General features: G+C 46.7%; 1 protein-coding gene across 1 annotated transcript in view; it reads right to left on the bottom strand.

Annotated features, from left to right (window-relative positions):
• The window catches only part of NHLH2 (nescient helix-loop-helix 2), a 3,881-nt gene extending 1,738 nt beyond the window's left edge, over positions 1-2,143 (bottom strand). Inside the window, exons 1-2 of the mRNA XM_015563536.1 lie at positions 1,833-2,143; positions 3-187 (exon numbers count right to left, since the gene is read on the bottom strand). Coding sequence (XP_015419022.1) covers positions 3-179 — 177 coding nt within the window. The 5' untranslated portion in view covers positions 180-187; positions 1,833-2,143. The remainder of the gene's footprint in view (positions 1-2; positions 188-1,832) is intronic.
• Between the last annotated feature and the right edge of the window lie 16,762 nt (positions 2,144-18,905).

Genomic DNA, 18,905 nt, shown 5'->3' on the forward strand with positions numbered 1-18,905 from the left:
GGGTGCGGGTAGAGCGAGAGCGCGGCGCCGCCCTTGCCGTCGCCCTCGGCCTCCTCCACCGGCTCCAGGTCAGACACGTTGCCCAGCACCTTGGCGTCCGTGCCGCCCAAAGACTCCGGATCCGAGTGCGCCGAGCTAGGGTGGTCCGAGTCGGCGGCTTGGTCCGGACTCAGCATCATTTTGGAGGCTGAGGGGGAGTCAGAAAATCAATCAGTAAAGGGAATCAGGGTCTTTGATCGGTGCGGGAGCGGGGACGGCCTCCCCCTGAGCCTTCGCTTCCGGCCTCCTTCCCACCCCAGGCCCGCGCGCTCGGGGGAGCTGGCCCGGCGGGGAGGGAGCCGTCTCTCCTAGGCAGGGCCGCATCCTGGACCTGAGACCTCGGCCTGCAGGAGGCCCAGCCCGCGGACTACCGCAAGCCTGTGACGCCTGGGTTGTGTGCGCCTCGGGCCATAAACCAACTCCATCATTCTGCCTCCCTCACTTCATTTCCGTGGTTGACAAATGACGAAGGATGAACACATCTGGCTTTTGCAGGGGAGGGAAGGGAGAAGGGGAAGGAATCCGGCCCGCGGACCTCGCGCGCTGTTCTGGGGCACAGGGTGGGGCGCCCAGGGCTGGAGAGGGGTCTGGTCCCGCGGGCAGACGGGGAGCAGGCCCAGAGATCGAAGGCGTCCTGGTCCCCCCCAGTGCTTCTCCGAAATCATAAAGAAACGACTAAACAAACGGAGGCTCCTTTCAGCACAACAGAGACGCTCGTGCCCTCGCAGGCGCCCGAAGCACCATCTGTCACGCAGGCAGCCACACACATCAGGGACCCAGGGACGCGGAGACTTGACCTGCGATAAGACAATGCGCCGGGCAACCTGCCGACCACTCCCCGGAAAACGCTGGCGGCCGGAGCGCTGCAGGGGGAGAGGCCGGGGAGGAAGGGAAAGGCAGGGCGCGGGACCGGAGGAGGTGGGCAGGCCTGGCCCCAGCTACACCTCTGTCCGCAAAGTTTGGGTGCTTGGGGGGCCAAAGCCCAGAACCCGCCGCCCTCCCGGACGGCCTGGCCAAGGCCCGGGAGGTCTGTCCCAGCTTTCCTCTGACGCTGGCTTCCTGGAAAGGTCCCCTTGTCCCCCTCCTCTGGCGTCTGGAGTTCGCCCCTCCTGTGCGCCTTTGGGAAGGGAGCGGCCCAGGATCGCTGGGCTCCGGGGGAATTCGGCACCTGCGGGTACCGAGCGCAACTACCGGCGCGCCCCGGGCGCAAGGACCAGGCTGGGAGGCGGGGGCCCTGCGTGTGCAGCCGGAGCGACCTGGCCGGGGGTTTGTGTGCAGCCGGAGCGACCTGGCCGGGGAGAAACCCGCATGGGCGCCAGGGTTTGCTTCCAGAGACAAAAGCGGGGACGCGCGCTCCGCTCCCAGCACCGCACTGGCTTAGGAGAGAATTTGGCTTCAAGACGGCTTTCATTTCCCGGCGAGGAAAACATGTCCTCTAAGGCAAAATAAAAACAACCCTCCAAGTGAACTACCTGTGATTCCCTGCGGCTTTTAACGGATACATTTATAAGTAGAGCAACTTGCGCCTACACACCGGCTTGAAAGGGTATAAATAAATAAGCCAGAAAATCAGAATAAGCCACCACAGTTGTAGCTCAGGCAAAAAGTTCCTGGATTACCCTCAAAGCATGATACATTCTCCTCCAGGTATCTTTTTTTAAAAATATTCATAAAAAGCACATCGTGTGTGTATTTTATTTCTTTAGCATTTGCCTGAAATGCATCTGTCAATGCAATATGAACAAACTAACTTAGTTCCACGCTGGAAAAAAAATTATTTAAAGGAGCCTTACCTTGTAAAAGCCTTTTCGATAATCTTTTCTCCAATCTTTTAGAGTTAAAATTCCAGGGAATACAGGGGAGGGACTCCGAAATATATTAAAAGCAGAAAATATTTATTACATTCACATATGAAAAAGCAGCTGTCATCTCGCCGGTGTCCACACTGAGGGACGATACTATCTCAGGATGTGGACGGTATCAGTGATTGTTTACTGAGCTGATAGATCAAAACGCCTTTGCCTTTTAATTGTTCGCAAACATTTCGGGAAATTCGTTGTTGATTTTCTTCCCCCCAAAAAACCACGGGAGGTGTTGAAAGGTCTCCTGCCTTTTCTCCTCTTCTAGGTCTCTATAAATAACAAAAGAGATGCAGAGATAAACACAGTCACATCAGAGGGCTGATTCCTCCACTTTCTAATAGCAGAAGAATCAATAAGAAAGATGGTTAAGATAAGATACGGCTCCTGTAGGATTCCTTTTCCTCCCCTTAACAGGGCTGAGCAGAAACTGGGAAGTACAAGGCAGAGATGCGATCTGGCTCAGAAGTGATTTTTTTTTTTTTTTTGAGATAAGGCTTTGTTCAGCTGATGTCTCCCCAGTTCCCAGGAACACAATACTATTACTCGGGGCTAAGCGTGTCTCTTCCTCTTCCCACATCTACTTGTATGTTGTATAAACAGACACCTATTTCCAGTTTCAAAGTCTTTCCAGGCTTGGTTACATCTCCCACCCCCTACCCCCTCCTTCCTTTACCTTGTAGCAAAATAGACATAGTCAGTGGCTTGGAGATGCTTGGAGAAAGGGTGGTGGAAAGTGAACGTCTCCAGCAGGAACAGTGGCAGGGAAGCTGAGCAAGACGGGAGAGGGTGGCAGAGCCCAGCAAAGAGGCAGCGATGCGCGTGGCTTCTTAGCTCTCCTGGTACCAATTGATTCAGCCTGGAGATGGTGGAAGAGATAAAGGCTTAAGAAGGGGGATGGAATTTTTTTCCCCCCTAAATTGATATTTAATGGGAAATCCTATTGGACAGCAACCTGGACATGAGTCACTTAATTGGACTTGACATCTGTCACAGTGTTGGAGTTTTCACAGCCCAAATATTTTAGCAGATCGGATTCCCACTGAATCTGTGCCATAAAATATAACATTGCAAGCAGTCCATGATAGGAACTTTAGCCTCTAAACAGAATATGTAGCCATAATCAGACCATTTCTCTTTTTCTGACGATTGATGCACGTAAACAACATATTGACTATGGAAAAATTATCCTGGCAAATTACAAAACCAGCATCTTCCTGTAATGCGCAGGAAAATATTTGTGTCCCGAACATGGAAATATATGCTGTATGTGGTACTGCAATAAATGTATTCAGATACACACTAGCCACCCTTTTTAGTAATCATTTCCACTTTAAAGAACACTTCAATAGGCTTGATTAAGCTTATTCCTATTTTTCAGAGATATCTTCCCACTGGACTAATTTTCCAATATATGATAAAAACAACAACAACAACCCTTTCCATAGATTGTCATAGGTGGAGCTGGGAACAGAATCCAGGCATTATAATGGTAGGGATTACCAGATGAGACCATTGGACTTTCTGAATATATTTGTTTTCCTCTTCACCCTCTCATTCATTCAACTTAAACTGTGGCATCCCCCAAGTGTTGATTATGCAGCTCATTCTTGCTTGTTTTCATCTATGACTATTTCGCCGTGTGGCAGTGCATTGGGCCAGGATGTAAACACATACAAATCACCAGTGTATTCCAACACGTAATGCCTTTGCCTTACACGACCCCATGCCTCTGAATTTATATGCCTTATAACAAAAGGGAAAATCTAGTTCAATTATTTTGCCACTGTGAGCCACCATCAATTACAAAATATTTGCAATTATTTTAGCTTTTTTTTTGATAGTGCAAGCATGAAAGAAATAGAGTATTATAGCTCACCGCCACCCTCCCTCCCCAGTCCCTGGGGGAACTTTGGTGGAGAGAGGAGCCCTCACTTGCCCTCAGAGATCAGTTTTGCCTGAAACACAGGCTTTGTCATCAGGGAGGGGGGTGGTCAGCCCGCCCCTGGGAGTGACCCTCTGGGTTCCTCATGGCTGCCACCAGTCCTGTGTGCCTTTGCACACGTTTTTCATTCTATGGGAGATTCCTGGACCAGCAAGGGGTGGGGTGAGAGCAATGGATGCCTCCACCCCAAACGGGCACCAGCACTTTCCAGCTGCACCTCCGCCCCGCCCCAGCGCAGAGGGACATTTAAGTGGAGGCAGGAGCCGGCCACATTCAGGTGGCCATGGGAACAGGTGAGTGGGTGAACTAACTCTTCCAGGTGGTGCAGATGAAGGGAGAGGGAGGTCTCCCCAGCCTGGCTGGGAGCAGCCAGCACTCTGCATTCACCCACACAGAACCTGGAGTGAGCACACAGCTGTGCACCCAGGGGTACCTGTGTTCCCCACCTCCCGCTCCTCACACAGGCCCGTGGACTGCTACACCACTACACGACTGACAGGTCGAAAAGCCTGGTGGACCTAACCACCACAGTCCACACGGCAGCTGCTGTAGTGGGAAGTGACTGGTATCTGTGTTTACCCTGGGGAGGCGGGACAATGAGGGGGGACATCCCAAGACAGGGTGGAGTCTACTATGGTGTGTGTGCATCTAGACATGTTCTCTCTTCCACTCAGGCTTTCTGCTTCCACACGTAGAACCTATGGGTGCATAAATTCATACACGAGGAAGCCTATGTAAACAGGTACACACTCAGACCCATATGTAGTCACGCCTAGACACACTGCCATGGTCACAGGCATGGACTCACACTCACACACATGCATTCTCTCTTCCAGGAAGGCCTTCCTGTGCCCTGCTGCCACCTCTCAGACCTCCTGGCACAAATGGCCCCTCCTTCTGTGCCCCATAGGCCCTCTTTTCACATCTCCCCACGACACATTGTGTACCATGATTCTTGGTTTCCATACTTGTGCCTCCCACTGAGCTGTGATGCTTCCGGGGAAGATCTGTAGCTATACCCCAGCCCTGGTGTCTGAGTGTGACATATTATACGTACTCAGTATATTTATGTCACCCGGCTTCCTGTGCACAGAGGCACCCAGGATGTTTGTAAACAGAAACACTTCCACCTAAAGACACCCCTGGTTTCAGCTGTACCACTTTTGTCACCTAGTGAGGATAGCAACCCTGCCCTACTCACTCCACCGACTAGTTATCTGAAAGTGTTTTATAAAGTACCAAGCACCATACAAGCAAAGCTATTGTGGAATATTAGGAGGTAACTAGTGATTTAAAAAGCCCGACTTTCTGGCTCTAACATATGATACCTGTGTGAATTTAAGTGAGTTACTTAGCCTTTCTGGACCTCAGTTTTTCTATCTGCAAAATGGGGATATAAAAAATATGTTGTTATGTTATGTCCTATGTTTTTTTCTAAAGATTAACAAGATGATCTGTGTAAAGTGCTTAAATTAATGCCAGAACTCATGCTCCATAGTGTTGACTATTAATATTGTTAATAACATTGTTATTACTCAATATAAATACATATTGAGAGTCAGAAATATATATGAAATTACATGACATAGGAATATGTCTAGTATATTCACTCAGTGTGTGTGTGTGTGTGTGTGTGTGTGTGTGTTGCCTGGACATGGTTGTGGTCACAAACATGGGTTTGCACTCATACATGTGCATTTTCTCATACTTCACACAGATTCACTCTTTTTATCTTCACCACAGGCTATGAGGTAGGTGCTGCTGTTGTCCCAATTTTGCATATAAGGAAACTGAGACATGGAGAAGATGGTAATCTACTCAAGTTCATATAGCTAATAAATGATGGGGCCCAAGAGTTAGACACAGGTGTTCTAAATTTAGAAACTACAACCACAATGTCTTCGCTTCTATGGTCATGGTTTCCTACACAAATACACTCATGCAGAAGAATTACTCAGCAAGCAACGTGCATGCTCTGAGGGAGAAACAGACAATCATTGAGACTGAAGCTATATCCCACCTGTTCATGTTTTTCCTCAGGGGAAAAATGTTCCTCTAATATTTCCTGGTAATTCTGAAGGTAGGAGCAGATTTCTTGGACTCAACAGATAGTGGGAAGAGGTGCCTCGAATGTTGGTGAGATACTGAGAGAGCATTTTGCACCGGAAAATGGAAAATCCAAGCCTCCACAAGGACTCGATCTGATTTCCTATGATGGAGTTCTAGCAGGACCTTCCAGTGGATCACAATGAAAACGTAGCACCATCCCTGGGATTCACCAGGCTGCTGCCACTTCGTTGATCACATCTGTTCACATTTCCAGGTGCCAGGATGTGATGAGGACCTATTTACTCATAAGACTGTGGCCATGGTGCCTAAGGGCTTTAATCAGTTCTTGAGGTTGGTCCGCGTCTCACCACTGAAAAGCAAATATTGTCCTGTTTCCCTTTGCATACAGTCTCAGGGCGATGCTCGATAGGTTAGAGCACTTTCCTCTCATAAAAACTCTTGCTTGTTAGGTCGGTAGGATTAGGGGTGATTTTTTTTATCCTTTCAAAAATATTCTTTAATGTTGACAGGAAATTCTTTGACAAATAAGCATTTTTTAAAAGGTTACAAAAAGGTCATTTCCAGGAGGAAAAACAAAATATTGTGGAGAGTTCCCTGCGTGGGGACATGGGAACAACAAACAAATGGATCAAGAAATGCCAGCTTGACAACCTAAACCTGTAAGAAGATGGCCAGATAGCTAACTTCGGTGAATAATCAAGCAGACAGAAGTTGTTATGTAGATGAAACTTACGCATCATTAATTAAATACGTCATTATTTTTTCATTCAAGTGTTCTCGTGTGCAGCAGATAAGGCCTTAAAATAGAAATGGCTCAAGGGGCATTTCAAAGTCATTGTTCAACGTAATGATATACCTAAAAAAATATTAATGTCCCATGTTGGCCATCAGACTTGACCTTGTTTGTGTCTCATTTCTGCAGGGCTGTGAGTTACTAGGGTTAATTTAATAAACTGATCTCTAGTAAGGTAACTGTGGCTGGTAATGCCTCATTACTCTTCCCAGATATCTTGGGGTGCTATTTTTTTCATGATGTTTTCATATTTGAATCTAAAGGAGTTTGTGAATTTCAGGTCTGCAGAAATCTTAAGTGGAGGCTGCCTAAGGAGCTATTTGTACTTCATAGGCTAGGCAGCCCTTGCCTCCACTTCCCTCAGCTCAAGGATTTTTATGCACAATTAATGATGGAGACCTTAGTCCAAACATGTCAAACTCATGGCTCGTGGGCTGCATGCCTCATTTATTTGGCCCTTGTTAGCCTTTGAGTTTGACATGCTTGCCTTAGTCCATGGGGTCTTTGACAGGTTTGGTGTCTGTGGTAGGCTGAAAAATAGCCCCCTCCCCAAAAGGCATTCTCATCAAATCCCTGGAACCTGTGCCCACTACTTTAAATGGCAAAAGATGTGATTAAGTATCTTGATTAAGTTAAAAGTCATATACTGGTACTGGAGGCCCAGTGCATGAAAATTCATGCACTGGAGGGAGGGGGACCCTCAGCCCGGCCTGCCTCCTCTCACAGTCCAGGAGCCCTCATGGGCGGGAGGTGACCCGGCGATCAGGGAAAGGCGACACCCCAATCACACCTCTGCTGCTGCGACTGCCGGCAGCGCAAGTCTCTGCTGGCCCTGATTAGCTGAGCCTTGAGCTGGCCCTGGGTAGCTGGGCAGCCGCCATCCAAGGCTTGCCTGAGCCTCAGTCAGTGGGGCGTGCAGGAGGCCCCGAGGCCCCGGTGGGGCTGAGGGGACTGGGCGCCACCATCTTGTGGCTATGGGTGCCGCCATCTTTGTGAGGGTGTGGTAGTCAATTAGCATATTCCCTCCTTATTGGCTGTGGGCACTGCCATCTTTGAGAGCCACAAGAAACCAATACCATCTATTACAGCGGTTCTCAACCTGTGGGTCGCGACCCCTTTGGCGGTCGAACAACCCTTTCACAGGGGGCGCCTAAGACCATCCTGCATATCAGATATTTACATTATGCTTCATAACAGTAGCAAAATTACAGTTATGAAGTAGCAACGAAAATAATTTTATGGTTGGGGTCACAACATGAGGAACTGTATTTAAAGGGCCAGAAGGTTGAGAACCACTGATCTATTTATTGTCTTGGGTTCAAATCCTGACCCCAAATGTTAACTCTGTGTAACCATAGACACAGTTTGTTCTAAACCTCTGTCTCCTCATATAAAAAATGATAGCATATATGGAAGGAATCTAGTACATAATGTTTGGCACCCAGTAATATTTCATGAAATGTTGGTGTTTGTGGAAAAAAGTAGTTCAGCAGTTAAAGCTTACATCAATATGTCCACAAACACAATGAGGTTCTGAGCATACAGAGGCATTCTCTATGCATGTATGGAAACGTGCATGTGCTGGTGGGTGTGAGGAAATGGCACATAACTGGGTGATGAGCTGGTTAGAAGGGAGGGAGTTGACAGTCAGGGGGTAAGAAATTGTGTTCAAGGTGTTGACCCCTGAGAAGGAATATATCTGCCAAGAAAGACTCCCTGTGGTTAATGTGGCTCAAATTTCTTTTTAAGTTTATTTATTGATTGTTTTTAGAGAGAGAAAGGAAGGGGGAGGAGAGAGAAACAGAAACATTGATTTGTTGTTCCACTTATTTATGTATTCATTGATTGATTCTTATATGTGCCCTGACTGGGAATGGAACCCACAACCTTGGCATACCCAGAGGATGCTCTAACCAATTGAACTACCTGGCCAGGGCGGGGCTCAGATGTATAACCAGAGTCTAGAAGCCATTGCTGACAGAGACCTGTCACACATAAACACTGCATATCAGGTAAGAACCACAGACCAAGCTTCCAGCCTCCTGCACTGAGTTCCTGCCACCTGAGTCAACACTTATAAAAGAGTTCCTGGAATAGTATTTCAGCCAATGAAGCGAGACCTGCCCCTCCCATCACAGCTGCACAGCTATATCTTCATTTGCATCTTTATTAAACAATCAGAACAGCTCTGTAACAATCAGGATGTGAGATTCCAACCATTCAGGACAGTGCTATTTGGACCAATCAAACTCTGTGAATTTGGATTCTTCCTTTGCATAAAAAAGGACCAGTCAGGGACCAGCGAGGGCACTTTCTCTATATAATCTGACTTCCCCTTTGTCCTAGGAGAGTGTATTTTCAGTTTCTTCTGAAAGCTGCATATCCCTAGTTTGCAAAGTGAGTAAAGTCTCTCTTTTTCTGCACCCCAGATCGGGGACCTCTGTTGGCTTGGATTGCTGGCAGCGAGCTTTTGTGGACGGAGGTCAGTGAAGGTTGCCACAGGATTCTTGTATGATTGATTATAAAGCAGATGGAAAAGGTCCTTAGAATGTAATGGGGAAATTCCCTGGTTTCTTCTTAAAGGACTTAGGTCTTAAAGTCCACATCCATATTTTAAATCTCATAACGGAAATCTAAATATGCTCTTCATTTGTAGTTTGTCAGCTGAGGGAAAATGACAGAATGGGGCACAGCAATGGGAAGATTATGGGTTGCTTCTGATAAATGGCTATTTACACGTACTGAGCCGGCTCTGAGGTATTCTCAGGACATAATTTCATAGCAGAGCTAACATCATTGCATGAAATATGACAACAGGTTTTGCACCGCCAATCTGAAATGAAATCGCAGCCTTCTCTAATGAGCAAGTAAGGCCCAGAGGCAGAATGGATTGAGCTGTACCAATACCTGTCGCCTCCAGCCTTAGGCCCTTTGAGTGCAGAGGGGAGAGATGGCAGAGGTGACAGGACACTCCTGATTCTCTCATGGCACCTGCTACCCACTTTGGGAGGAACAGGTTCTCACCTCCACGTTATAGACACCGCCGCCTTCAGCCCAGAGGCACGTTTTCTAAAGCTTGGGTATAAATCAGTCACATCTCCTGTTGACTCCGAGCATCATGTCATGGGTGACACACCTTCACTCCTATCGATCTTCCATTGGCGAGGACTCAGCTCTCCCTCACTGCATCCCTCAGCTCCCTTAATGATTCATGAAGGACATCTAAGCGCTCCGGAGGTGGCCCACACTGGAAGGAACTACCCGAGTTAATATTTTAAGGGCCCTTTTTGAAATGAAAATACTTGCAGCAGTGTTAATCTCTTTGGTCACCTGGGATTTTGTTCCTCTAATTGTGGGAGGGAGGGGGCTCTTTGTGTGAGCACACCTGTATGTTCCAAGTTAATTTTTCTTGGAGTTGGTCTCACTCCAAGTGAAAGCAAAATATGTTCTGTTCTCAGCCCGGACCCGCCTGAATTTCTATGTAGTGAACCCCATTGATTCCAGGAATCTGAACAGTGTTGAGAAATAGAAGTGTGTACTAGGGTATTACACTTGCTAATGAAGTCATGTACTCGGTTCTTCTTGTCTTACTCTCTTATAGCTGGCTGGTCAGTACCACCTACTTTCCCTCTGTTGGTCATTTTAGACATAAAGAACCTTCATCATACTTACTTAACATATTTGAATATACATTTGATTTACATGATTCCTCATTCCCTCCCCCAAATAAAAGGCCAGCTGGCACTGCACACAGGGAGGGTTCGGCAGCCACAGGGTTGCTGAAACTCTGCCCCTATTGCTCTGGGCAAGATGGTGCTGGGGCCCGGCTGTTCCCAGTCACAGCATCTGCTCTGTGGTTTCAAATTACTTGTTAGTGGCAACCAGGAGTGAAAAGAGAAATGCTTACGTTTTCTAATCAAACTTCATGTCTCTGAGCCCTCACTTACCTTTTTCTTCCATTAACATCACAAAGTAGACCCTGCCTTCCCCTTGCCCACTACAGGCCAGCAGGTAAAGTCTTAGGATAGATCACATTGATTAGGATGTGAGGCAATTTTGGAAGGAAAGCTAAGCTGACAGTTACATTTTCACATAGAGCATTTCCATCCCCTTTCAAAAGATTGAACATCTTTTTTTAGTTAGACCCTCTCCCCACGCAGAACCCCTAGAAACCCCTGATCTGGTCTCTTTCCACACTTTTGCCTTTTCTAGAGGGTCGTGTAAATGGAATCATATAGGATGAGACCTTTGGATACTGAGATCTTTCATAATGCGTTTGACTTCACCTATGTTATTGCGGTATTCATAGTTCATTCATTTTTATTGCTGAATTGTGTTGCATTGTATGGAGGATCATGGCTTGTTTATCCATTCATCCATTGAAGCTATTTAGGTTGTTTCTGGATTTTTTTGGAATAATGCTGCTAATAAACATTTATGTACAGATTTTGTGTGAGTGTAAGCCTTCATTTTTCAAGGGTAAAACCTAGAAGTGGGATTGCTGGGTCACATGGTAAATGTATATTTAACTTTATAAAAAACTTCCAAACAGTTTTTCAAAGCATCTGTACCATCTTACATTCTTACCAGCAATGCATGAGGGTTCCAGTTGATTTACATCTCAACAACAAGTAAAATTGTCATTTCATTTGCACTTCAGTAATAAATTATATTTAAGCAACTTTTCATCATGTTATTAATCTCATTAATCATAAGCATCTTACTTGCTATCAATATATCTTCTTTGGTGAGGTGTCTATTGAAATTTTTTTTTACCATTTTTAAGTAGGTTGTTTGTTTCTAATCATTGAGTCTTGAGTTCTTTATGTATTCTAGATACAAGTCCTCTTTTTAATATATGATTGCAAATATTTTCTCCCAGCTTATGACCTAACTTTTTATAAGATTTTAACAATATCCTTTGCAGAGTAAAGTCAAATTTAACTGTTTTCTTTTATAAATTATCCTTATTTTCCTGTTTCTAAGAACTCTTTGCCTAACTCAAAGACACACATTTTTTTCTTATGCTTTCTTCCACAAGTTTTAGAATTAATTTTACATCTAGTTGTAAGTTAGCCAATTAGTTCAGAATTTTAGCTAATTTTACTTTTGGTTCCATGATCCATTTTTATTTCAGCTTTGTTTTGTTGTGAGGCACAGTTCAAGTTCATCTCCATTCTTCTATGGAGTCTCTCTGGTGAATTTTTCCATTCTAAAATTTCCATTTTGTTCTTTTATAGCTTTTCTTTTGTTGCTGAAAACCTCTATCTTCCCATTTATTTAAAAATATTTACCTTTACTTCTTACAGTATGATTACAATAACTACAGTTTAGTCTGTCCGGCAAGCCCAGTGCTTGTCATCTCAGTGTTGCTTCTGGTGATTGTTCTCTGAGAGTTTTTTGGGTTTCCTGGTCTTTGGTATGTTGAGTAATTTTAGGCCATATCTTGGACATTCCAAACGGTAGGTCATGAAACTCTGAGTCCTGTTTAAATCTTCTAGAAAGTATTAAGTTTTTTGTTTCTATATTGTCCTTTGCCTACTTTTTTTTTTTATTATGGTCATATAATTCCTCTTTACTTCTTTAGTTATTAAGGATAGAAGACCTTTTTCTGAAATACTTGAACCAAATAAATGCTCTCTGCCAACAATGCTTTGTTATAAGGTTTTTAAATGTAGAGTCTTTTGATGGACTTCTGTTGTGTATTTTCATTAAAGAATCTATTGCTCTTTTCTGACTCCCTCTGTTCCCACGCAGAGCTCTGACAAGTTTTCATCTCAACATTTTCAAATTTGGTTTCATTTTAAATTTTCTATTTTACCCATCTGGATTTATTTTGATATATTGTGTGTGCGACAGTACTATTTTTCTTTGTTTGCAAATAGCCATATTTTTCAACAGATTTGGATGGACTGAATCTTATTATAAAATTGGACCAAAAAGGAGGTGGTGGTGGGAGGGTGATGAATGAAAGGATTTGGTAATGAGAGCAGAACCAAGTGGGGACAAGATCAAGCCAGAAACCAGAGGCGATAGTGGGCTAGCATTGCTTAACCTGGACCGTGTGCCAGGCACCGCATGTGGTACTTTTAAAGTTGTGACACCACATGATCTTCACAGCCACTCAGAAGTAATTACTGCTTTTCGTCCCTTGCAGGTTGGTGAGAGGCTGCATGTATAGTATGTGGTGGCATTTGATAGACTTAGAATTCCAAGATCCTAACCATTGTTTTTACCAATGGTGGTGTGATGGTTTGAACCAGGATCTGACATGGGAGATGGGGTTGGGGGACAGTCAGGACCCCAGTGACTGGGAAAGTAAGGGTCCCCTCAGTAAGCTACTGTTATTGCAAGGTGGCTGGTGGCAACTGCTCTAGCTTTCTGGGGCTGCTCCCAGGGCTTCTAAGAGGCACCCAGAGTTTTTAAAATATATATTTTTTTATTGATTTCAGAGAGGAAGGGTGAGGGGGAGAGAGTCATTTATGGGCTGCCTCCTACAAGCACCCCACTAGGGTTCGAACCTGTAACCCAGGCATGTTCCCTGATGGGGAATCGAACCGTGACTTCCTGATTCATGGGCCCACACTCAACCACTGACTCACGCCGGCCATTAATCCAAAGAAAACAAAAAGCATTTTTATATTTGGCAGAGGACAAAACCTATGTCCATTGCTTGAGATCAGTATTGCCAATAGTATACTATAAACCAGCAGTCACCAAATGGTGGTCTGCGGACCATTGGTGGTCCGTGAGGTCCGAAAGGTTGGCAACCACTGCTATAAACAGATGACAGAAAGAAAATAAATCCTTTCAGCATTTATGCTCCCTCCTTAGTCCCCACCCAGGAAAGTGACTTCAAGGTGGAAGAGGTAGGGGTCCCACAGGTACTGGTGACAGAAAATGAAGCCCAAGGCAAAAGGGCAGGCTCTAAAGCAGCGGTTCTCAACCTGTGGGTCGCGACCCCTTTGGGGGTCGAACGACCCTTTCACAGGGGTCACCCAACACCATCGGAAAACACAATTGTTGATCTTTTAAATAAAGGGCAGGGAGTTTGGATGATCTGCTGTCTAGTGAGCTGGACACTTCCGGTGAGAGGTGAGGAGTCCATGCATAGGCGTATGACTTCTTTCTGATGGAGCTGCTGGACTGGTTTTCTGGTTGTTGTGTAAACAGAATGCCTTGGACTTGAAACAGTGCACCTGAAGATGAAGTCTGTGCTTAAAGTGAGATGCACCTCTGGGCAAGGGCTGATGGTGGCCAGGTCAGGTAGACGTAACTGACTGGATGCGGAGAACTAATTAATGGGCTGACATAGATCTAGAGAAAGGCTCTCTCACACCACAGGTTTCTGGCCTCCGTCTTTCCTTGTTAAGTATTGTTATGAATGACTTGGATGGAGACATTGGTGGCTGCTGATAAAAGGTGTGGGTGACACAAAGCTGGGAGAGCAGCACGATTGCAATGTAAGAAAGATGCGGCAGGCTGAAACGGTGGACCGGACCTGCTAAGATTGTGTTTAATGGGGGTAAATGTAAAGTCCTACACTTGGCCCTACACAAGCAAATAAAACGGAATGAGCAGCAGAGAGAGATGTTTGGCAGCGGCCTGTGTTGACGTGCTGGAGGTGTTCCCATTGAGTGAAGGCTCAGAATGGGTCACTGGTGCACTGTGAGTGTTGGTTGCAGTGGGAGTGTGGGGAGAATACAAGGGAGGCGACATCCTTCCTCCCTCCAAGATGATGGCCCTGGTTTGCCGAGTGCTTCCCGTATGGCAAACATCCTTGTGTGGATTCGCTCCCTCATTCTCACTACTGGCCTTTGGGGGCTCTTATTACCCCATTTTACAGATCGAGAAACGGAAGCTCAAAGAGATTAAGTCTCTTGTCCAAAGTCACATACTAGAGCTAGAGCCAGGCTATGGACACAGGTGTTCTGACCAAACAGTAGGCTAGACCACTTCTCCAGGCCGCCTGCAGGCCCTTAGCTCAGACCTAGAGAACTCTGCGAGGTTTTGGTATGTCGGTTCACCTTATAAAGTGAGCATTGCTAAGCTGAAGGAGTTGAGGACTTGAAATCATGTCACGTATGGAATTGGGAAAGCTTTGGGGCTGGGCCATCAGAGAGGGATGTGGGGGAGGGGTTACTGGTGTTATGACCCCTGACCTTGCATGTGTCACAGGCTTCAGTTGTTTCTCTCTGGGGTCCTGGAGTGAAAGCCAAAGGGGTGAAGATACAAACTGGCATATTTAGGTTCAAATGAGTAGGAGCTTTCTAATGATTCGAGCACTCTGACAGTGCCTGGCACCTCGCGAGGGAGGCTCACTAGATGGCTTCAAGCACAGGCCGCTAACCACTCGTTGGGAAGCAACCCGGGACCAGATGACTTTTGAGTTCCTATCCCACTGAGAGGTCTGTGCTTCTGGACAGTTCCTGACATCTGGATGTAGAGTCTGGGCATTTGGGGGAACGGGGGAAATTCCTGGGGTTTTCCATTTATTGCATTTCAACAGTGAACATGGGTAACTGGCTCGCCTCCAGGGAGTTGCTTTATTTATTTATTCTTTTTACTTTTATTCCTCAGGGATTTTTGAAATATGTGCTACTCTTTACCTATATAGCAAAAGCCCCTAGACAGCTGCCTCAGATCTACCGTGAAAGGATGTAAGAACAAATAAGGAAACAAACAAACACATGCAATTTTTCCCGCTTCATTGTAGTCTCTGTGTCTTCTCACTTAGTGTCACTTCTCAGATGCCACTCTGATGCCGTCAGGATTTGATATAAATCTAACAGCCTTTGACTTCATCCTCCCTAACCCAGAGGTGGCCTTTCTAAAGTATTTCCTCCGTTCTGCCGTGGTCTGATGGAAGAGAACTATGACATTGATCGTTAGAATTATAAGGAGAAGATGAGGAAATAGGTTCAGAGAAAGGAACTGAAGACATACAATCAGTAAACTATAGATCTATCATACATGAACTTCAGTCCATCCATTGATGGCTCAGGGACCTCCCTCTCCCCACTCTGCCAAAATTCTAGGGTGTTTTTTAACCTTTGTTCTGGAGAAGTAGGATTTGTGGACTCATGGGCCCACATATAAAATCTTTTAAAAATGTGGCCCCCCATATTAAAAGCAGAAGCGATGGCCTAACAGGGAGGCCTACATTCCATACACACCCAGCCAGCTAGCTCCTCGGAACTGCTCCTGTCACTCGCCCAGTGCTGGAGAAAGCAGCGGCTGCCCGGGCAATGGGATGCCAGGCATCTGGGTAAATTGTAGGTAAACACGCGTGGGCCTGCACTCGACAGTCTCAGGTGCAGCCGCATTTTCCTAGGAAGCCCCCACCATCGCAGTGGTGCTGCCAGGGAAGAAATTCCCTTCCTTTTTTTCCCCCCAGAACCCATTTCCCCTCTACCCGTTAAGCACATTAAATCACTGTTAGCACGCGGAGTGGGCATCGTGTTAGCATAAGATCTAATCAGAGCGAATCGGCTGGTCTCCAAAGGCTTCATTCTTTTTGTCTCTTTCCTCTGTTTTCTTGTTAGACTGAAGAGCCTTTTTTGACATCCTCATTTGTTCTGCTGTGTAATAGCATGAGAGCTTTCCGAGCTGTCGACATCTGCTCCGCTCTGGAGAGCTGCAGGGCCGAGCCAGCGAAGCAATCATCATTATGCCCGCCTGGGCTGCAAAGGATGCGAGAGATGAGGAGGAAGACAAGGAAAAATACATCCGGTGCTATGGTGCTCTAACCTGTGAGTGTGTGTGTGTGTGCGCGCGCGCATGCAACCTGTGCATATGCATATACATGCACGGAGGCCATACACATATGTGTGCATCATGGACACAAATCATGGACGGGGAACCAATCAGGCTCAGAGTTCTCCGAAGTCCCCAAGCTTTGTTCCTTCCCCCGGAGCCCACAGCTATGTGGGTGCTGCTTTCCGCATGTGCAGTGGTGTTTGCAGATGCTGGGGAGAAGGACCCTTTGCTGTCCCACGCCCTTGTACACAGCTGGGTCGGGCAGGCTGCGGGCGTGTCTTCTTCCCTGGATTCCACTGTCTGGGATAAATTAGTCTCTCTGGGAAGATGCCGTAAGTCTTCCTGATTGTCAAGATACTGGCTATTAAATAACTGGTCTGCTGGCCTCCGACTAATATTAAACAGTGGTGGCATCTGTTGGATGCTTAGTGCCTGCTTGGCACTGTGTGAGCCCTTTGTGTGCAGCGTTATTCCCTCTTTTTTATTTTTTATTTTATTGATTTGAGAGAGAGAGAGAGAAACATCGATTTGTTCCACTTTTTAATGCATTCATTGGTTGCTTCTTGTATGTGCCCTGACCCGAGATCAAAAACACAACCTTGGTGTATTGGGGCATCACTCTAACCAACGGGGCTACCTGGCCAGGAATTGCTGCAAGGTAGGTGTTGCTCTGATCCCATTTTCAGACGAAAAGATTAGGACATGGAGTAGTCCCACAGCAACACAACGCGGCTTCTGGAATTGAACCCAGGCCTCTGCGGCCCCAGCACCTGCATTCTTAGCTACTAGGCCCTACTCCCGGAGGCCTTGCTTTTTCACTAGCAGGGGCTGATGTTCTAAGGCTGTGCTTACACCGGAACAAGAGAACAGACCATGTCATTCATTGGTGAATCTCCAGCTAAGCAGCCGGACTGCTCAGTGACACACTTGGTCAATTCTAAGAACAACCTATCAGTATAAAGAAGAGAACTGAAATAAAATAAGCCCCCAACCAGAGATACCAGCGCTTTTTAAAATTGGGTTAACATTATTTTGCAGAATCCAGGAATCCTGCTGAGGCCAAATGTCTGGAAGTCAACCAGGACCCGGGGTGAGCCAGCCCTGCTTGGTCCTGAAGACAATGCACTGCGGATGGACTAGCCGGCAGCAAGGTGGGAGGCAGGTAAGGCCGTCCAGGCATCTCTTTCCTCCCCAGGTATCCACCTCCCCAGCCTGTTCCCACCGGGACCCACTCCTAAACTTGCGCCATAACATTCTCCCAACATCCTCTACCGCTCAGGCCCTGTCCTCAGAGGCTGGTGGTAGGATGAGCTAAAGACAAGGGTGCAGAACTTCACACAGCCAGGCTCAAGAGCAGGAGTCCTGAGCTGTGCCAGTTCAGCCCTTCCCCAAGTTAAAATTATAAAGTGAGAGATGCAATACTTCATGCTGTTCCAGGGAGAAGGGGTGGTGGTGGTGGGGATGTTTGACCAAAACAAAAGCTTGGGCAGAAAAAAGGCAGCAGGGATTACTCTTGGGAGGGAGAAAAATCCCAGGGCTAGCCGAGGAGACAAAAGAAAAATCACGTGTGACACACCGTCTGTAGGCAGCTGTGGGCTGAAAAGTCACCCAATGGGAAGAGTGGGCAGCCAACGAGATGGAAAGTGCCAGCACAATAAGCACGGAGGAGAGCAGGGCTGCGTGGCCAGGATGAAACTGGAGCACAGCTGGGACCCAGAAATGTAAGTCCCTCGTGCACATGCCCCGCATCGGCGCAGACTGTCAGGCCCAGCTTGGGCCAGAGTCAGCTGTCATAGCCCCACCATAGTGACAGCCACACCCCATTTACACAGGGTAGCTCCCGGGACCCCCAGCAGTCATGGCGTGGAATGCACTCGGCCATGGGGGTTTGTATGCGGTGAAACTCCTTCCACCTTTGTAGAGAGTTGTAAGCCATACATGAGCTCTAGTGACCATTTGGGAATTCAGAGGGTCTCTGGAAACTTCTGTATGGCCTTCTGAGTCTCCGGCTCTGTCACCTGGATCTGTAGTTGATCTCTCAGGTAAGTTGGAAAATGTGCCCATAGCCTGCCAGCTCTGAAATCCCTGAGCGGCCAGTGGGAAACAGGCCGTGGTCCTCACTAGAGATGCACAGAGAGCTCCCCCTGAGAGCAGCCCTTGCTGCCAAGGGCCACTGCCTGACTCAAGTCCATCCGGTCCGCAAATCCTCATACTGCAGTTCTGGGCACTGCTGCTCTTGATTTAATTAATTCTCTGAAGAAGGGACTGTTAGCACATCGAATGGATGTTAAAAGTATCCTTGGGCCCTAGCTGGTTTGTCTCAGTGGATAGAGTGTTGAACTGTAGACTGAAGGGTCCCAGGTTCATTCCAATCAAGGGCACATGCCAGGGTTGTGGACTTGATCCCCAGTAGGGGGCGTGCAGGAGGCAGCCAATCAAT

The sequence above is a fragment of the Myotis davidii genome, unplaced genomic scaffold, assembly GCF_000327345.1.
Source record: "Myotis davidii unplaced genomic scaffold, ASM32734v1 scaffold217, whole genome shotgun sequence".
NCBI lineage: Eukaryota > Metazoa > Chordata > Mammalia > Chiroptera > Vespertilionidae > Myotis > Myotis davidii.